Source organism: Asterias amurensis, chromosome 2 (assembly GCF_032118995.1).
Source record: "Asterias amurensis chromosome 2, ASM3211899v1".
Classification (NCBI taxonomy): Eukaryota; Metazoa; Echinodermata; class Asteroidea; order Forcipulatida; family Asteriidae; genus Asterias; species Asterias amurensis.
The window spans coordinates 26,300,355-26,322,362 of NC_092649.1; the positions used below are offsets into that span (position 1 = coordinate 26,300,355).

Sequence of the window (22,008 nt, forward strand, 5' to 3'; positions counted from 1 at the left end):
TTTTAAAGGAACGTTAAAGAATTGGTAAGAAACAAAAATCGCGAAGATCACGAATTACATAAAAATTACACGGTTTAATGATGATCAAAGTTGAAAAAATTCCTTGAAATATTTCTGTCTGAAATGTCATATTTGATGAGCAATAATTAATTTAACTTCGCGTTTGGAGTTTATCGCTCAGTGAGTGTTTTACTCATTTTTGTTTTTTGGCATCGATGCAATGCAAAATTTGTAATCGGTCTTTCACTACTCCTTTGTGACCCAGATAGCCGATCGATCTCAATTTTCTACAGGTTTGTCAGTTCATGCACATGGTGGATTACATAAAGTGCTTACACTGCCAGCAACTGTTTTGTTAGCAAAACCAATTCTGTAATGTTCCTTTAAGTATACACAGAGGGAACAAAAGTTCCGTAGAAAGGAAGTGTTGTACTTATGCAATATGGTATTTGTTCAGCCTTACACCAACAATGCACAAACAAATTGCATGACCTTTCTTAACTGCTTTGCTAATGCCCAAAGCCAGAACAAAGATTTGTCCAATTATAATGTAGAAGATTCATGATGTCAGAGTTATTTTCATGAATACCCATCATATTTTCATAATTATTCATTTTAACACCCAGCAAGAAGTGAAATCTTAAACAGAGACCGGGGTCCAATTTCATGGCTCTGCTTACTGGTGCAAGCGAATCGGCGCTTACGGAATTGGGGAATTCTGCACTTTCATCAAGTGTATTTCACGGGTTGTCAAGGAATTTTTGGCTTGTGCACGTGCGTACTCAACGCTACTAGGCATTCTATGCTTACAAGGCTTGAAGACGATGCGTTGCACACAGACCTAATTTAAACATTATGTGATTAAAATTCAAACAACATTTTTGCATGGTTTAGGATATCCACTTTTATGCTTGGGAAAAATGTCCTGGGCAAACAGTTTCCGAAACAAAAATTTCAAAAACGGAGCTTCAAACGCGGTTTTCTCCAAACATGAAAGTTTGGCTGCAGTGGCTAAATTTGCCCTTCGTGAAAACGATGACGATATTACACAGGGCAAGCCTGTTGAGCAAGACAACACAGTTACTTAATCAAGAGACATGAATTCTTGCACCGATGCAACAACAGCAGAGATATATAGATTAACCTATAAACTAGTTATCTTATTGTTTAATGTTAATATCTGAAGTACGATTTAATAATGGAATAGACGCATAACAGCCTGGGACGGCAGACTATAGCCGCTCCTATTCTAACCCACTGCACACGAGATGATCTCGCTGACAGTGGGATCGGTACTCCGCACAGTGATCTGCATGGTAACCGTGTCTTGGAGTACCAGTTTGGAGCGTACCAGCGTATCATGGCCGCCTCGGAACACCCCTGCGAGACAGAGGGTGTGAGAGCTTTTGCCTTCCGTCACTTTGTCGGAACGTTCACAGGGTTGCATCCCAAGGAATCCGATGATGTTTGTGACGGCCTCTGTGCAGACAAAAGCAACAAAGTTTTATAGTTATAAAGTGCTCCCATTTGATAAATCAGTATTGAATCTTAACAAATCTTTTCCACATGCTTACATCGCCCTCCAACAAATTGTAAATTTTTAAAATAATACGTAACTAATTTCACTTATATCATTTTGTGTTTTACCCATATACACTAAAAATGTGGGAATTACTCAAAATAATTGTTAGCATAAAAACTTACTTGGTAAAGAACAATGGAGAGCTGTTGATCGTATAAAACACTGTGAAAAATGGCTCCCTCTTAAAGCCATTGGACCCTTTCGGTAAACAGTATTGTCCAAGGCCCACACTTCGTGTGGCCCACACTTCGTGTATCACAACTTCTATATCAAATAACAAACCTGTGAAAATTTGGGCTTAATCGGTCATCGGAGTCGGGAGAAAATAACGGTAAAACCCACCCTTGTATCCGCGCGTTTCGCCGTGTCGTGACATGTGTTTAAAATAAATCCGTAATTCTCGTTAACGAGAATTGATATTGTTTTACTGTTTTCTCAAAAAGTAAAGCATTCCATGGAATAATATTTCAAGAGAAGTATTTCACCACTACCTTCTGTAAACCCTGTAAGTTAGTTGTAAATCTGTGAACTTTTTTTTTTTCTGTACCGAAAGGCTTTAAGTAACATAATTTTTGAGAAGGAGGCAATTTCTCACTCAAAATTAAAAAGACTTCAGTCCTTGAGCCTTTTATCAGGCATCTGAAAGCACACGATTTGTGCAACAAGGGTGTTCTTTATTTTATTATTCTCTTGCAACTTTGATGACCAATGAGTCAAAATTTCTACAGGTTTGTTGTTTTATGCATACGATTGAAAGTGAGAAGACTGGTCTTTGACAATTGCCAAACATGTCCAGTGCCTTCAAGACATCACATTGAAATCTTGATTCTTACCTTCCAGGGTTTTGGCAGAGAGTGCAAAAGTCTCATTGACTTCATTCTCTTCTCCAACCTCCTCCCAAGAGGCAAGGAAGTTGGGTTTCATGACCCTCTGGACGTGGTCTGCCACGGTGATCTCAATGTCTTCAAGCTAAAACGAGAAGTGGGATGAATCGTGTATTTAAAACATAACCCTTTATAAATGCTTGTACACGTAATTTTATAAGCCTAATCTTAACGCTTAAGTAGTAGTCATAAATACCCCAGACAGTTTCTCTACTCCTATTGGTGGAGAGCGCCTCACGTGGGGGTGTTTAAACGGTTGATAATGACCAGTGTTTATAACCGACTGGCTTCCACGTGTCAGGCGCGCAAGATTATCACGCCGAACGCAATTCATAGCTATTAGTAACTGCGCGTAATCTACTTATAAGCACGCGTGCGTAATCTATTTCTAAGCGCGCGCGCACGTACACACAACCCACGCACAACTGACTCTTCACAAAGTTTTGGAAAAAAATATTTCAAACCTTGAATTTTCAACTGTCGAAGTGTCTGTAATTGTTTAAACAATTTCTAACAAAAGGGCATTTATGAATGGGAATAAAAGAGTAGTGACTCGTTCTTAAATGTCCATTTAAAACCTAGCAGGGTCGTTGCCGTGCGCTTTATCACAAAGCAACTCAACCCTGCCGGCTTTAAATGGCCGTGTAAGAACTCGTCGCTACCCTTTTATACTTGCGGTAGTCTAAATATAAAGCAAGACAATTTCTCTAAAGAACATAATCTAACTACCAAGATATACACATGGTGTTACCTCAAACCAAATATATATTGATACATGTACCTCACCATCCAATGCCTTAAATCCCATAGAGGTCAGGGAGGTCAAGGTGGTGATACAAACTCACCACATATTCATCATCATAGCCATCATCGTCAGCTTCACCAGTATTGGGGTCACAATCCTTCACAATGAACTTCAGCGTGTTGGTAAAGGACCCAGTCACTTTAAGAAAGTATAAACCAAAAAAATGTATTTTATTCAACGAGCTGATATTCAAGCCAGCCTGGTCAAACCAAGTTATCGAGTCAACTTAATATAAGAAGACTCTGCTAGGGTCTAAACACCAGGCCAGGCTGTTAATTATTTTGGGCATTTATACCTTAGTTGGTAAGCAGTTTGTGACAGCTAGTATTATACTTTCTCAAGTAAAATTAAAATCACATCTATTTAAAAACTTGTAATATTTTAAAACAATACATAACCCCCCCCCCGAAAAAAAAAATTAATACTAATATTAAAAATAATAATAATAATAATAATAATAAAAACATAAACAATTGATATATATATCATAAATATAGTAAGTAGGGAAGATGGCCTTAGCTTTCGATCCAAACCGGACCTTATTCAGAGGCATAAAACAAGTACAAACAAATATATATCCATTTATAGAAAAAGAGAGGGGAAAGGGATTATGGGAAGGATCCAAGAATAAGCGGGAAAATTTATAGCCAATCAAAGTTTCTATTTCAGAAACAATAACATATATATATATATATATATATTTATAAATAAATCATAACAAATAAATAAATAAATACAATATTTATTTCAAGAAGTTACCATAAATGCATATTTTACAAAGACAAAAATTAAATAAGTAGATAGGCATCTTTTAGAAGCCAAGACTGTGGTAAGCTGCCTGACGGACAGACAAACAGAATGTAGAAAGGAACAAGAACATACAGACAGACAGGTGGAAAAAAACAGAAATGATGGCATCAAAATAAAGTGGAAAAAGATAACATTTGTTGACCATTTGAGAATTACAGCTTTTAAATCGACCAACATTCAAAAATATTGCCAGTGACTTTGACTCGAAAGCCAGAAAGATATGCAAATCACAAAATGATCTTGCTTAGAAAATAGGTGACCAGCCAAACATTGCATAAAATTTACATTGTTGAAAACTGGTTCCCCATTCTGCTTAGCAAATTCATACATGTTAGTAACAAAATATATACAAAGAAGTCGATCATTATAAATTTATAGAGGATACTTCACAATACAATAATGTTTGAAGGCAATTGCAAGAATTCATTAAAAAAAATTGCACACACAAAATATTAACACGAAAAAGTACACAGAATACAATTCGTTGAATACTTAAATTACATGTACAATGAAAAAGCATGATAATCACTTTAGTCAACTAGAACATATCCCTACAGTTAAATGCAAAGCTGCCAACCTTTGCATCTTGCAATCAGCAGGATTGTGTACACAAATCAGGGAGATATTTACATTCAACATCTTAGGGGAAAAAGTTTCAAAACAGATTTACATTAAATTACAAAGTTTGCAGATAATGATGATGAAAAGCTTCCCTTAAAATATTACTTGCTGAAGCGCTGTAGTTTTTGAGAAATGAGTGAAAAAAATAAAAAAACTCAACACCTCAGCAAGTAAAAGTTTTCTACCAGCTTTCTACCCTCACCATCTTCAAACTATGTAAAATTAATGTAAATATGTGGACAATGTGTTTTGTGTTACAAAAAGTACCCAGACCCTTTAACAGTTTTGGCCCTGGAAGATTGATCTTACCTCCTGTTGGATCTTCAGGCAATGTCACACAGGTGTAGGAGACCCCGGGTTGGTTGAACTTGAGAGAGGGGGCGGGGATGTAACAAGCCGTCTCGAACCCATCGCCAGTCTCCATCTGAACAGTAACGTTCTCTAGCAGCTGATCGTTTAGGGTGTTGGTGCAGTCAAACTAGATACACAGAGTGGAAAAGATAGAATTATTAAAGACAATGGTATTAATTGTCAAAGACCAGTCTTCTCACTTGGTGTATCTCAACATATGCATAAAAAAAAAACCTGTGAAAATTTGAACTCAATTTGTCATCGAAGAAGCGACATATTATGAGAGAAAAAAGGCCCTTGTCACACGAAGCTGTATACTTTCAAATATTGATTTCTGGAACTCAAAATCTAATTCTGAGGTCTCGAAATCAAATTCTAATATTTTTGTGGAAAATTACTTCTTTCTCAAAAACAATGTTAGTTCAGAGGGAGCTGTTCTCACAATGTTGTATACTATCAACAGCTCTCCATTGCTTGTTAACAAGTAAGTTTTTATGCTGACAATTATTTTGAGTAATTATTGTTGTATTCATAGCTGTATTACCTAAAAGTAAGTGTTCTGCAAATATGGATTTTTTGTCCACATTAAGCTATCCATAACTTAATAATACATTGGGCGACATCTGACTCTATTTTACAGAGTGGGTCACAAATGTACGTTTAGGCTATTTATTCAAAGAGGTTCGATTTTTTTTTCTCCAAGGCACATAAAATCAGAAATCAGACTATAGTAGAAAGAGTATATTGATTGTTGCAAATGCAGATCCAAAAAAAGAATCCTACAAAACACACAGATAGATTTTGGATGGATTAGGGATAAGTTTGGTGAGGGTTCGTTAATGTTTCCTCACCTGGAACACTATGTGTTCAGCGAAGGTGTGTTTAATACATCGGACCATGTACTCTGTCTCTGACTCGGTCAGCTCTACCGGCTTCGACGATTTGAAGAGAGTTCCCAGGGACGCAAACTCTGGAATAGCTGCCAGTTGTTCTGTCCAAAAAATACAGCAGTTGTCATGATTATGGTTTCTTATATTAAAATGTTTCTTTACACTAAGCTACTTTAAGCGCGGCAAGAGACACTTTTTAGTGTATCTACATTCAGAATAGGCAATGATAAAAAAAAAAAATTATTTTTCAAAATTGGTTTGTATAGACGATGTGACCTCTGAACCATAACATGATTCGCGCGCATACCGCCGAGGAAACCTTTGGCAGTCAGCTCGAAAGAGTGTGCAATCTTACCATGACTACGTGTCTTTTTGCCCGGCGAAACATGACGTATACAGTGTTTTTTCAACAGAGGGCGGTTTGAATGTAAACATAGGTCACATCGTCTATATAATCCATACACTGAAAAACAAATTCATGCCTCAAATGAACTGAAATTATGTTCAAATGTTGACTTTGGGCCTAAGTACCTTTCATTTCATTTCAGATAAATTTATTTCATGACAACATCAATCATTTGTGATAACATTGTTCAGAAAACATATAATAACTTGTTCTACGGAAAACTTAATCCAGTTAATGAACAATAAAAAGAAAATAGTTTGACGTTAACAGGTAGGAAAAAGAAGAAGCAAAAGCTTTTTTTCCCCTCTTCCCTAAAGGCAAGGACAATTTACACAAAACGAACACTAACAAACAAAAGGGACATGGACATTATGCATGAGTGAGACTGGGCAATAGATAAATAAAAATGTCATTCTGTTAAGTTAACGAAGAATACATAACAAGAGAGACAAACGAGATAAATCTCCTCTTACTTGTCTTAGCGTATTCAAATATAAGAAAAGTTAAATGCATAGTTAACTATTGGGTCAGCACGTTTTCTTTCTTCTCATTTTGAATCTGCTCTGGTTCAGCAAATATTGTGAGCTACACGCCCTGTGGATTCCCCCCCAATTTTGAGGCCTGTCAGTTGAAAGAACCTTTATTTTTGTTACATACCTGCATAGATCTCCTGGACAGGTGCGCTTGGCTTATCACTCTGCTTAGAAGCAGACTGCATCAAGTCTAAAACGACAATCAAAATACACCAAACACAAAATCAGAAGCCTTGACGATAAAGGATGAAATGTTTGTGGGTAACAAAAAAGCAAGGGAGCGGGGAGATGCACTCGGTATAAGACAGGATGAAACATTTCTATCTAAAGATGTATTGAACTAACTCATCTAGTTCATAGAGTTATATATAAGAACTAGAGGGCGCAGTGGCCTATATTCGCGACCCGGCATGCGCGCAGGCGGCCATTTTCTAAGTTGACAAAACAGGCATCTCACAGTGTGTGTTCGTGCGGCCATTTTGTAAGTTGACAAAACAGCACCGCGTCAGCGTTCAATAAACACAAACGCCAACAACTTGGTATTCTACGCGCATTCTATCTTTGGCATCTCTGGGCAGTGAAAAGTGAGTCAAGAGGCAGTGGTAAAAAGATTGATGCAATATCAGGAGATACTTCTCCCTTGAACCTTACCTGGCATCTTCTGATCAGCAAGAGGCTGCGTCTCCAGGGGCACAGTCTTGATGTCAAAAGGGGTCTCCGAGGGACTCAGCGTGTAGTGATGGAGCGCCCTCTCTAGTCCAACGATAGACACCGACAGAACTGCGGAACAAAACACAGGGAGCTTGAATTAATTTTGGTTTTACCCATCAACAGCCAAGTGTGTAAAGCAATGTGTACTCAGTACTTTCCCGAGCTCTGTGAAAAAAAAATTAGAGGCATATTACTCGAGTGGGATTTGAACTCACAACTTTTGAAATTCTAGAGCAGTGGCTTACCAACTATACTGCAAATTTGTGTGTGTTCATATGCCTAATAAGTCTTTCAATATTTGAGTGAGAAATTACCTCTTTCTCCAAAACTACCTTTACTTCAGAGGGAGCGGTTTCTCACAATGTTTTATACTACCAACAGCTCTCCATTGCTCGTTACCAAGTAAGATTTTATGCTAACAATTTCTTTGAGTAATTATCAATAGTGACTTTACTTTTAAAGAGACTCAAAACTGCTGTTAAGAAAAAACTTACTGTTGAGGATGTAGGCAGAGTTGAGTGCCTTCTGCTGCTGTTCTAGAACTCTCAAGTAGAAAGTGGCTCTATCTCGGACCTCATCATCCCCATCAAGCAGACACCTGCATAATAAAAGGGAAAAAAAACAATCACTTTCAGTGGTACTTCTTGAACCCTTTGCCACTCATTTTAGAAGTGAAGCTATTTTTCTTTCATTTCATCCCCAGCAAGATTCAAACCAGGTTCCTAGCATTCTCTGCTAGGGTCAAAAACGTCAGGCTATTAACTTTTATCTTTTTTTCTCATTTTATTTCAAGACATTTATTTCCATCATGGTTCAAAAGATTGGCATTTTAAAGTTGATTATAAAACCGATTTGTTCATAATGATATCATAGCTTGTTTCTAATCCATATAGTGAGACAGTCAACTTTTTGTTTTAAGGCAGTGGACACTATTGGTAATTACTCAAAACAATCATTAGCATAAAACCTTACTTGGTTACGAGTAATGGGGAGAGGTTGATAGTATAAAACATTGTGAGAAATGGCTCCCTCTGAAGTAACGTAGTTTTTGAGAAAGAAGTAATTTTCCTGGAATTTTCCTCAGATTTAGAATTTGAGGTCTTAAAATCAAGCATCTGCAAGTACACAACTTCATGTGACAAAGGTGTTTTTTCTTTCATTATTATCTCGCAACTTTGACGACCAATTGAGCTCAAATTTTCACAGGTTTGTTATTTCATGCATATGTTGAGATACACCAAGTGAGAAGACTTGTCTTTGACAATTATCAATAGTGTCCAGTGTCTTTAACTTGCAACATGTTTTCAGCAAAATAGTACAAATTATCACAAGAGATTGCTGTTGACGATAATGACATCATCGGCCCGCAAGAAGGTGGGCTCAAAAAGGTTTTTTATCACTTCTGAGGGTATACGCTATTTGTCTTGCAAAGTTTAAATAGGCATTGTTTCACTTTTGTTGGGCCGTAGTGTCAAGTTGCTTTAGAGGTGGGTTTAACGGCTCCTGTAAATGTCTTATTGTCCGTAGTGGATATGCCGTCTGTGGTGGTAATGTGTTCCAGCCTTTAATAACTGTTTATGGTATGATTGAATATACCCCCGGAAGTGATACGAATATGTTTTAGAGCGCCTTCACGCAGTCAACAATATAAAGCATTGGAAGCCACTGGGTGAAACTTAATATCGAAGCAAGGGACCACGTCAAAATTCCAGATTATAATAATTGATTTTATCTCTAGATGTTGTGCATTTTATGTCAGGCACTAGGGGCGTAGGGCTTCAGGCTGGATGCACACTGGGGGCGTAGGTTTGTTTTGGTTTTTAACAAGTTAATCATCAACTCCTTACCTTTTCAGTAGGACAATGACACTAGGGAGAAGGTCTTCACAGTGAGCTCCAAACTTGGCCAAGGAACTGACGGCAGCTGTGCAAGAAACGAGGCAAAGAAATCAATTGTTAAATCCTGCATTAAAAATATCTTAATAAAAATATGATTCTTATAAGTAAATCTAAAGGAACTATTTTTGGAATACGAGTTGATATACTCAAATTTGTGGATTGCATAGCAAAAACAAAATATATTAATTTTGGTTTAACCCTTACATCGATGTGTGTAAGCACCGTTAAAACAACTTTTTTTTTGCACGACAACCACCTTAAAATCAGTACCCGCTGCTAAAACATAGGATTCTAACTGCCTCTAGCTACCGGGCAATCTCAGTGTGATTTTTTTCACAGAACTCGGGAAAGTACCGAGTGTATAGTGTTACCACACATCGGCGTATGTGTAAAACCAAAATGAATCAGATCTGTATACTCTTAAAGCCATTGGACACCGAACAGAACAGAAATTTAAAATTCACAGATTTACAAATAACTTACAGGGTTTACAGAAGGTAATGGTGAAAGACTTCCCTTGAAAACATTAATACACTTATCAATTCTCGATATCGAGAATAACGGATCTATTTTAAACACATGTCATGACACGACGAAACTTGCGGAAACAAGGGTGCACATTCCCGTTATTTTCTCCCGACTCTGAAGACCGATTGAGCCTCAATTATCACAGGTTTGTTATTTTATGTAGAAGTTGTGGTACCTGAAGTGTGGGCCTTTGGACAATACTGTTTACCGATGTTGTGCGAATGCTTTAAGCTTTCCAGCAAAATAAATGAAAATAAAGATCCAAAGTGTGAACTGACCGGCTCTGATAGCAGCATTCTCCAGGATGACCCGATTGAAGATGAAGCGGATGTACTTAGACGGCGACTGGGTACGAGGGCCCTCCCGACCCAGTAGATGCAGGATGCGGGTAGCTAGAGAGGTATGCTCACAGTCCTCAATGAACTCACACAGATGAGCGAGGCCGGCCTCTTTGGCTTCTGGGTTCTCCTCTATGATCACGATGATGCTGTCAACGATGGCGCGCTTGTACTCAAAACCACCCTGTCAATCAAATATCAATATTTTTGTTTAATTCTTCAATGGTTTAATAAAAAATTATTAAAATGGCTGCCAGCAGCAGAAATCCATGAAAAGTAACCAAATAATAATAGTTGTGGCTTCTTATATAGCGCACATGTCCGTCACACAGTGACGCTCCTGGCGCTGTAACATACAGTACTTCCTACAAGATGTGGGACTACGTAATGGGGAGCTTTTGACAGTAACAAAACATCGTGGGAAACGATTCCCTCTGAAGTAACATAGTTTTCGAGAAAGAAGTAATTTTACACGAATTTGATTTCGAGACCTCAGATTTAGAATTTGAGGTCTCGAAATCAAGCATCTGAAAGCACACAACTTTGTGTGTCAAGGGTGTTTTTTCTTTCATTATTATCCCGCAACTTCAACGACCAATTGAGCTCAAATTTTCACAGGTTTGTTATTTTATCCATATGTTGAGATACACCAAGTGAGAAGACTGGTCTTTGACAAGTGGTTATATAGTAGTTATATAGTTATAATGGTTATGTGTCCAGTGTATACATGGTTATATAGTGTCCAGTGTCTTTAAGACTCCACAAATCCTCCTTGGTATCAATAAAACATCAATGGAAAATCTTGCTTGATTTAATACGGAATGACCACAAGGATGTACTTTTAAAACAATTTTCTGCCATCACCAAAAACAATATCAAAAATAAAATACAAAAACAATCTTGAGCTCAATCAATATCAGTTTTCTATGTCACATTGTGGTGAAGAATTCTTCATTCTGATTACGATAATTTCAAAGCCACGTACCTCGTCGCGCAGCATGGAGGACAAAAAGGTCATCATGACGCCGTGCTTCCGCGGGAACTTAGTGCAGAGAGAGCGCACGGCCTGCACGACCACCACCTTAAACTCGTCCGAGATCTCTGACATGAACGTCCCGATCTGCTTCATCAGACGTTCAACACTGCCCTCGCTGCCCGTCTTGAGTAAGGTGGTGATGGCCAGCGTCGCGATGCTGCGATTGACGTCGGTGATCAGGTTCTCCAGGTCCAGGTTGCAGGCTGTGACGGCCGCGGGGTGAGTCATGGCAACCTGGTGGTTAAAGAAATTGCAGCTTAGATTTTAAAAAATTATTTTTGTATTTATTTATTTCCAGGCAAACAGGACATACAGAGAAATAACAACTAAAATAAAGACTTCAATAAACAAGCCTATGGATAACCAAAATGCAAAAATAATCTTAAAGCGATCCGGACAAAAACAACCTACAGATGCACATAAAAGTACGAGACAAAACACGTCATAAAAATGTAAAATCACATAGAAAATATAAATTACAATTATAAAATCTATAGAAAATACAAAATTCAAAAATTCAAGAATAAAATTTCAACAACAAATAACAATAACTAGTTCTTATAGAGAAGAGTGCATTTTACAATAAACATATCAATGGGCTTTACAATAATAGTGCCCTGGTCATTGGGCAAATAACAATCCTTTTAATTTTTCTTTTGAAAAGTGCTACTCCTCTGTGCAACCTTGTAAATATTGAAAACATTGGGCCACCTCTAGGCCCCAGCTGCTTGAAGGCTTGAACCAACTTGCAGGCCAGTATGCTTCGTTTTTAAATGGGCAGGGGGCACCAAGGCATTTTCTCCTTGGTAAAGGGCACCCTATGAGGAATTTGTAAATTTGTACTGTAGCGTTTCAAGGGCACCAAGGCATTGCCAGGGGGGGGGGGCATAGAGGCAATCGCCTTTGTTGCCTCCGTGAAGTATCAGGGCCCAATTTCATAGAGCTGCTAAGCACACAAAATTGCTTAGCGTGACCTTTTTGGCTCGATAAAAACAGGATTACCAACCAAATTTCCACATTATTTTCAGGATAAGCAGAATACCAGTAACAAGCAATATGCAACAAATGGGAATTTGGTTGGTAATCCTGTTTTTGGTCCAGAAAGAAATTTCATGGTAAGCGAATTTTGTGCTTAGCAGTTCTATGAAATTGGGCCCAGGTCTGAACTTACCCTGTTGAGTGTCTTTGTAGCGGCAAATCTCAGAGTTGGTTTAGGAGAGCTAAGGAAGAGCTGTAGGACAGAGACAGCAGGAGCCAACTCGCGGGCCGTGGTGTTCTTCATGTTAACAATGGCGTGAGCCGCTTCATATATTACCATCTGTAAAGGCAAAGATTAGAAACTATCAATCAAGGTTATTACTCAAAATAACGGTAATGATAATGGTCTGACGTTTCAGAGTCTTTCTAAGAGTCTTCATTGAGAAAGACTCTGCTAGGGTAGAAAAGTCAGGCCATTAACTTTTTTTGCATTAATACCTTTAGTCCATTTGGTTGGTAAGTTGGAAAAATATTTACTCAGTTCTCAAAAAACTACAGTATCTCAGCAAGTAATATTTTAAAGGAGGTGTTCTACCCTCATTATCTTCACAGTGTGTAAGTTTAATGTAAATCTGTGGACACATTTTGTGTTTTGCGTTTTACAAAAAGTACCAAGCTCTTCAACTCTCAAACTGAAAGAATATAAATCAAACACAACCCTACCTCACTCTTATTCCTCAGACATCCCTCGATGAAATCAAACAACGGACTGTCGTGTCTGTCATAGAAGGAAGAAAAAGCAAAATTAACCCTAACCAGTTGATCCTCCTAAAAATTTTAAAAAGATATCATAAAACGCTACAACATTATTGTTCAAAGGCAGAGTCAGTACTCACTGTTTTAACACTGTGTGGACCTGAGAACAAAAGAGGTCCTACTATAGGCCTGGGCCCAATTTCATAGAGCTGCTAAGCACAAAAATTTGCTTAGCATGAAATTTCTTCCTTGATAAAAACAGAATATCCAACCAAATTTCCACATGATTTTCAGGATAAGCAAACAACATCTGAATACCAGTAACAAGAAATATGTAACAAATGGAAATTTTGTTGGTAATCCTGTTTATATCGAGGAAGAAAATTCATGCCGAGCAAAATTGTTGTGCTTAGCAGCTCTACGAAATTGGGCCCAGGAGTTTCATCTTTGAAAGGGCAAGGCCATTTTCATGTTGCCATGGGCACTTCCATTGGAACGTCTTAAAGTCTCTGGGTAACTTCCGTAGGGGCACCAAGACCAAGACCAGGGGCAACAAAGGCTGTGGCCTCGGTTGCCTGCACCTAATTCCAGGCCTGTTTACATACATGTAATGTAGGGACATGAAACACTATGTGGACTTACACACGTCCACACAGTGTCATTTACAGTGTTGAAGATTAGAATTTTCCTTAAGTGTACAGAAGAAAGGAATGTCCACACAGTGACTGCACAGTGAATGGGGGCGGGGCGGGGGGGGGGGGGGCTTACCCAGCTTCATCTTCTTCCAGCAACTTGGAGGCAATTCGAACCTGATATAAAAACAATGTCAAAATTAATATTAAGTTTATGCCACCAGCTCTCTCACCATCTTTCTCGGTCAGGCATGATATTTGGTTAAAAAAAAGTGAAAATATTCTATTGAATACAAGAGAATGTTTAACACGGGATAAACACAATCAAACATTTCCAAAAACCAAAGGTATAAGGTATACCTTTAAGTGAAAATAAATGTATATAAGGAAGTCCAACTCACCAACATACAGGTAGCATAGGGGGACTTCAGTCCGCCGCGAGTGTACTTGCCGACGAGTTTAGTGACGGCGAGGCGATCGTTCTTACGGATGTGATAGATGAGACCCAGGGCGTGGTACTGGACCATCACATTGTCACTGGACGCTGCCTCTTGGGCCTCGTTAACCCAACGCTTAACGACGTCAGGGCTCTGACTCAACAAATGCTGTAAAGGGTGATGTCAGAGGAATCAAAGTTAAAGGGAAGGTACACGTTTGGTAATTACTCAAAACAAGTATTAACTTAAAAATTTACTTGATAACGAGCATTGGAGAGATGTTGATAGTATAAAACATTGTTGGAAACAACTCCCTCTGAAGTAACGTATATGTTGAGAAAGAGGTAACTTCTCACTAAAATAATAAAAGACTTCTAGCTAGAAGTCTTTTATTCCTACCTGACAGCACTAAAATTCGTCCAACACTGGGTGTTTTTTCTTTCATTTTCTCGCAACTTTGATGACAGATTGAGCCCAAATTTTCACAGGCTTGTTATTATATGCTTATGATGGGATACTCCAAGTGAGAAGACTGGTCTTTGACAATTCCCAAACGTGTACCTTCCCTTAAGCCAGAATTAAACTACTTTGTGGGTCTGCCCACAAAAGAAATGCAGGGTATATTGATAAGCCAAACCATGCTGCAATTTGTGTACTTTATAATGGCGTTGTTTCCCCTGGCGGATGAACTGAGCCAAGTGTTAAATTTTAAATGGATGACTGAAGCAAAATTAAAACAACCTGCGAGTTCGTATCATCCCAACCGGGTAATATGCCTGTGATATTTTTTTTCACTGGACTCAGGAGAGTACCGAGTATACAGTGCTAACACATGGGTAAAAATAAAAACTAATCGCTTCATATCACCTCATAAAAGGTTGATTAAAAACCACATTGCAACTAAACGGCTGAATTGAATGATTAAAATGGAACACACTGAATACATCACTCCATACAAAAATCAGAAGGTAGAACAGCTTAAAGGATTTGGGTACTTTTTGTAACACACAACACAATATTGAATACGTTTTTCATGCTAAAATAATTTGCTTCTCATAATCACTGAGACGAAAATCATTTTCATGACATTGTTTTACTCATTTCTAAAGAACTACAGCACCTCACCAAGTAATATTTTCAGGGAAGCTTTCTAATATCATTATCTTTAAACTGTAAAAGTTTAGTGTAAATCTGTGGACATTGTGTTTTTTTGTCCTAGAAAAAGTACATAGACCCTTTAAAACAGATGGATTTTGAGTTCAGTCTTGGATGTGAGGTAGGAAGTCTCTTTTCTAAGTTTGACGGGCAGAGAGTTCCATGTGGAAGGACTCTACTAAGAGAAAGATAAGTTTCCCCAGGAGTGATACGAGAGGGACACTCGAAGAAGATTTGTGTCCGAGGCCCTATTTGTTTTTGTTTTCCTTACCAGTGATGATGCAAGAGCAGCACTTGACACACTGTGGACCTTATCCACTATAGCTTGCTTCATGTAACGCTCTAGGCCCTGTAACATGGTGGTCTGTAATAAACAATACAGTTTGGTTATATCGATCCCTTGAAACATGACTTACGATTACAAAGGAAGACATAATGATCTAGCTACGTGCAAATAGATCTTCCTGCTTTTATTTTTTTAATAAAAGAGCAATTGTGTGCAATAGCCAAATCAGAAGATGCCCAATGCGGTCACCTTGTAGGCCAACCAACTGGTACACTGCAGTTCAGAGTTGAAAAATAAAATTCATTGAGGAAGTAAACCATACAACTTTGTCCAAGTTGACAAAACTGGCATCTCACTGCGGCCATTTTGTAAAGTGAACAAAACAGCATCAGGTAGCGCTCATTAAACACCAACGTGTGTTTCATATTCAACGCGCGTACAGAATGGCACGTGCGTGTATCCTTGTGGTCCCGTGGCGTTTGTGCACGAAGCATCACTCGTGGGCCCTCTAGTTCTTATATATAACTCTATGGACATGCCTTATCAATGACAGTGAATATCCGACTTACATCAGTGATCTTACACAGCGCTCTTATGGCTGCAGCTCTGTACATATCCTCCTTGCCGGTCATATCTTTGGTCAGACTGCTGGTTACGATGATGACATCCTCCGCTATGTTAGCCATCTCCTTGATGACCAAGTACAACATACGCCTCAGCATCACCTGATGGTAAATCACACACACAAAATGAAGTTGATGCCAGTAAATTTATTCATGACTCTCGTAACAAATTAAGGGCAGTGAACACTATTGGTAATTACTCAAAATAATTATCAGCATAAAACCTCACTTGGTAACAAGTAATGGGGATAGGTTGATAGTATAAACATTGTGAGAAACGGCTCCCTCTGAAGTGACATAGTTTTCAAGAAAGAAGTAATTTTCCACAAATTTGATTTCAAGACCTCAAAAAATGTGGGTAATTGTCTGCACACGTTCGTTCTGGAAAAAAAATTACGCCACCCCCAATGAGCACACCGGGGTTGACCCGGGAAGCTAATCAAACGCACCCATTATATCAATAAAGGACCAGAAGAATTTCCTCTCTAACCCCTGTAAAGGACATACCAGCTTATTGTTTACATAATTTAGTGATGTAGAATCATTGATAAAGTTTGTTTATATAGTTGTTGTAAAGCAAAATCATTAAAATATCACGCTATCAGTGAAAAATGTTTTAAAAACACAAAAACAGTCAACGTTATGTGTATAAAATGCTTCTACAGCTATTGCAACCACGCGATACTGTTTACATAAATGTTTTACTTTGGTGTGGCATGAGGATCCAGTTTAAATATCTTTATTCTTGGTTGAACTTACATCACTTGACTGGAATAGCTTGGTCATAGCAAAGAATGTTTCAGTCGCTTCCATTGTACCAATGTGGTCACCCTGCATCAAAGTAGGACAAAACGTTTCATCAAATTCATACTTAAATCTACCTTCCTTGAATAATAAAATTCCAAAAAAGTGTAAGCAGATTTTTCTGCCTACTGTTACAAAAAAAAATGTGCAAACATGTATTTTATGAGCAAGCGATCTAAACGATCCGACAGTTCATGTGACCATTCACAATGGATTCTCAATGTTGCACTCATTTCTCAAAAAAAAATACAACACCTCAGCAAATAATATTTAAGGGAAGCTTTTTACCATCATCATTATCTGCAAACTGTATTAGTTTTTAAAATGTAAATCTGTGGACCCTTGTGTTTTGTTGTACAAAAAGTGGCCCAAACCCTTTAAGTAAGGGAATCAATGTGTGGTGAAGAGGTTTTCAACTAGAGGTTTAATCCCAACGAGGCCTGGTCCTTAATTATTTTACCGAGACGAAGTCGAGGTAAATTATCAAAAACCAGGCCTCGGCGGGTTTAAACCACTTTAAACCTTGGTAACCTGTTTCGGCTCTACCAATCATGTATAATATCTTTGACAGTTTCATAAAATTGCGCATGGGAACCCCCCCAAAAAACATAATACAGAATGGAAGCCAGATTATTATTCAACTCTGGTTACATTGATGGTGAATTGGAAGTGACTGACCTGGTTCAAGATGAACATAATCTTGGTCAGGATGTGGCAGCATTTCCTTGGCTTTATTGGAGTCTCATTGAAGACGCGAGCCTGTGATCAAAGAAGAGATGGTAGAAATATAAACAGTAAGAAACATTACAGCTCGCTCATCTAGTTAACTTAAATACTCTCAGCTAAACCAAATTTTATGACTCTCCTTACCGCGGCATTTGGCACTTACAGCCCATGAAACGGTGCACTTCACAGAGCCCCATCAGCGCATAATTTGGTAGTAAGCAGGGCCATGAAATAAGCTATTTGTGAACTAGATTTTAAGAATGTATGGTACAATGACTTCATTAAACACAAGTTATCACTTTACATTTTAGTTCCTCAGACTATAGAGACAGTTATCTTAACTTAAACTTAACTTAATTGGATTTACAAAGCACCTTAGCACTGTTTCAAAGCGCTGTACAGTCAAATACGCATAATTCAGAATAAGATAATGAGCAGAAGTAGCAACTTGATTTAAAGTACACAAAAGTAACAAACCAAACAAATGGAGTAAAAATTGCATTACAAACATACACATTATATACAAATAAAGCACAAAAACATGAATCTCGTGGACCCAGAGGAAATCAACCTCAATTCCGATAAAGAGCGAGACAAATTGAATAAGAACGGTGCTTTATGTGTATGCTTTGTACAAACCTCCTGTAGGACGGCACTCTTCTCCATGTTCTGGAATGGATTGGCTGATCCTCCTTCAAGAAAGCACAAAGATAAAAATCATTTTATTTGTGACGATGCTTCGAGAACTGAATTTACACATCTCACAAATTTGCAAAATGAGCAAGGGAAAGTTGTGGGTGCTCTAGCTGATAAGTGTATAAACAGCCTGAAATTATTCATCCACACCCCTATTAAATATTCTTTTTTTATTATATAAAATTTACACCGTTATTGAAATGGATAGTATTATCACATTTGTTCCCTTCCTCCAGACAAGAGGAGCATTGCATTTTTTTTTGGGGGGAAACGTAGAGCTGAGCAAAAGCTGTGTGCGTTTTCATTCAAAATTACTGAAATGAGAGGTGGTGGGTGCAGGGTCAAGAACTGGATGACAATCTAGTAGTACCGTAGTGTTGGGTGCAATCTTTAGAAATTATAATTTTTTTGAAAATAAAGCATGCCCCCCCCCAAAAAAACAAAAAGAAAATGGGGGGGCTGAGAAATAAAGTGTACACAAACTACGCAGTTTTGAATAATTCCATTTAAGACACACAGCGGTGGTTCATAATAATAATAAAATGGATCTATAATGCGCACTTCTCCGGAAATTCAAACGATCAAGGCGCCTACAGAAAAAAACAACAATATACAATAGAAAAATATGAAAGAATGTTACACACTCCGGGATAAAAAAAGAAAGGAAATTTAGTCGATTATGTAGTGGCGTAGCCGTAAGGTTGTTGAAATTAAAGCCAGTGGACACTATTGGTAATTGTCAAAGACCAGTCTTCTCACTTGGTGTACCTCAACATATGCATTAAATAACAAACCTGTGAAAATTTAAGCTCAATCGGTCTTCGAGTTTGCAAGATAATAATGAAAGAAAAAACACCCTTGTCACACGAAGTTGTGTGCTTTCTAATGCTTGATTTCGAGACCTCAAGTTCTAAACTTGAGGTCTCGAAATCAAATTCGTGAAAAAATTACTTCTTTCTCGAAAACTACGTCACTTCAGAGGGAGCCATTTCTCACAAAGTTTAATACCATGATGATAATTATTTTGAGTAATTACCAAGTGTCCACTGTCCACTACCTTTAAACAGCAGTGTGTACACATAGCCCAGGTTGGACTCCTCCGTTGCAGGCAACGCGAGTCCAGGGTATAAAGGTTCCGTACCATTGCGAACAAAATTGTAAATTATTTTTAAAATATATCTACTTAACTCAGGAAGCTGAACTTTTCCTCACATGTTCCTTGTAGTTAGAACTCCAAGATCGTTTTATTTAAAATTGCTGATTTTTTTCCTTTGGTGTTCATATTTTGTGAAAAGCAAATTGAAATTGACGTTGCCCACTCGCACGTCGAGAACGGACTTGCTTGTAAACACTTTCTTGCATTGATCACTACCGACCTCTCGTGGCGGCTGGAGATGTGACAGTCTTTCTTAATTTGCGCATGCTGCATTTTTGTTACGGCGCAAACTTCATTTTCCTCTGCTTTTTTTGAACGCACGACTGGCTTGCGCAATTTAAAAAGGGTCATATTCATTGATTGCACCCGACGTATGGCCAATAACGACACTATACTCAAAGCCATGCGCACTTTAGCTCACACTATAAATTGGTACATGATGATCACATCGCTAGTGCAGAACTTCTGCTTATTTTCGGCAATAATTTCTTCCATGGATATAATTGTTAGGTGTGCACTAATTGAAAATGTGCTAAGGGACACTAAGAATATATGAACGGAATTTCAACTTCTCAAATCAGGTAAAAAATAATGAAAATTGTAGTCGAATTTGTGTTTGCATTGTAAAGAACCTTTAAACCCAGGACGTCAGTGCAGTGGCACTGACTGACGTCCTACCAGGGCTATGTGTACACACTACTTGTGGTTTGACTTTGACTTTGAGAAAATAATAGTATTAATAATATTATAGGCCTATCTCAGTATCTGACATCCCCTCTCAAAAAAAAAATGTAAAATTGTCTTTGATTTGATAATTTGCTGACTAAAAATAAGTCGGAAGTTTGTAAATAATCATCAAACTGCAGGGTTAGAGACATGCATTAGCACAAGTACTGTGTAATTCTACCTCCATGGTGTAAGTTCATTATTTTCTGGTTACAAAATCGAACTTCAACTTGCCGTGAAGTTTTTCCATTGAATTTTTGTTTATAATTGTTTACATTACAAAGCACACATAATGACATAACAAAGTTATAATATATCTATGGTTTATTTGTCGTTTTTGAGGTACTTAATACTTTTTGTTGGTGTGTTGTCGGCGCTCTGGACTTGTTGTCGGTAATGTCGGCTTTTATTAGAAAGAATGCACTGATTATGTATACTGTCCGGAAAATGGGCAGCTTATGTTGTTATTGTCACCGACCGGGTTAACTAAAAATATTACCATCTTCTTCGTCTTTCTTGTCCCGTCTTAGCATATGCATTGCAGAAACTTGGCAAGAATCTCTTCCACCTCTATGTTGTTGTATGTGTTAGCCACACTATAAAAACGATGGTTTTGGGTGCGTAAACTACACGACTCTCTGCACCCTTTCCAACAAACTGTTCACACGTCCACGTCACTTGCAACTTATCACGCATGACACTGCGCATTGGTTTGTCCTTAGCGCAAGAGGGCGCACAACTTACGTGGGGTGGGCGGGGGTGGGGCCGTTTTCTGAAGTTGATCGTTAAATTTATTTATTTGCTAAGTCGAAAAGTTTGTAAACAATCCACACTTTGCGTAAACTTCCACCTAGCAATTGGGTGAACAAACAACATGGTTTTCTTGTCCACATGCCAGTTTATCGAGCGTTTTTTCTTTTTTTTTGTAACTGAGCAATAAATTCTTTTTTTTTTAAACCGCCACTTGAAATTGGTTCTTGATGCACATGCCTATATTCATTAGACAACTTACCTTTCTTCATTAAACCAAATAGATCGAGCTTCTTGCGTCTGGTGGCTTGTGAATGGGGGCAGAGCTTTAGTTATTGGTTTTTTCCCCCTTCCTTTTTCTCTTTTTTTCTGGCAGGCTGGTCGGCATAGGCACACAGTTCGCTTACCGGTTTAGGTGGGTTGTCGTTTCGCCTGCGGGCGACCTAATTTTTATCAGCACTAAAACAAACAAGTGAAATGCTGCTGATGAGATTATTATATTTCTGCTCTTGAGCTGTGTACCAATTGAGCCTGCACATAGGGGAGACGGCTATAGTTTCAAAAAGGGGGCGGGCGGGTAGGCCTATACCCAACTTATGCTTATTTTTATCAGCAGTAATCCGTCAACAAATAGAGGAGCGTCTGAGAACTGCACTGAGAGGAAGGAACATAATTATGTACGTAGACCTATTACGTCACATACGACTCGAGCTTCTATTCATAGAGAGGCAAACATCAAGAGATACGGTACAGGCTGTTGGTGGCGCCTGCTAAACTCCTAGAACGGGTCGCCTTAGGAGCAAGTCGGCTCGTGGGTTCTGGCACCGACTAGATAGGGTGTCGGTGACCAAACCGACCCTTCGGGTTCGAACTCCGATCAAATGTGCTAT

The 22,008-nt window shown here is 38.3% G+C and overlaps 1 protein-coding gene across 1 annotated transcript; it reads right to left on the reverse strand.

The window, feature by feature from the left end:
- Window positions 1-110: 110 nt before the first annotated feature.
- On the reverse strand, window positions 111-21,036 carry LOC139954428 (coatomer subunit gamma-2-like). Its single transcript, XM_071954226.1, has 21 exons — window positions 20,868-21,036; window positions 18,430-18,482; window positions 17,743-17,823; window positions 17,020-17,091; window positions 16,207-16,362; window positions 15,623-15,715; window positions 14,161-14,364; window positions 13,896-13,936; window positions 13,095-13,149; window positions 12,565-12,711; window positions 11,343-11,627; window positions 10,298-10,541; window positions 9,441-9,516; window positions 8,088-8,191; window positions 7,534-7,662; window positions 7,007-7,072; window positions 5,905-6,044; window positions 5,012-5,180; window positions 3,312-3,409; window positions 2,416-2,551; window positions 111-1,479 (listed from the first exon to the last, which is right to left on the reverse strand). The coding sequence occupies exons 1-21, from the start codon at window positions 20,905-20,907 to the stop codon at window positions 1,250-1,252; spliced, it is 2,619 nt and encodes an 872-aa protein (XP_071810327.1). The 5' UTR covers window positions 20,908-21,036; the 3' UTR covers window positions 111-1,249.
- Between the last annotated feature and the right edge of the window lie 972 nt (window positions 21,037-22,008).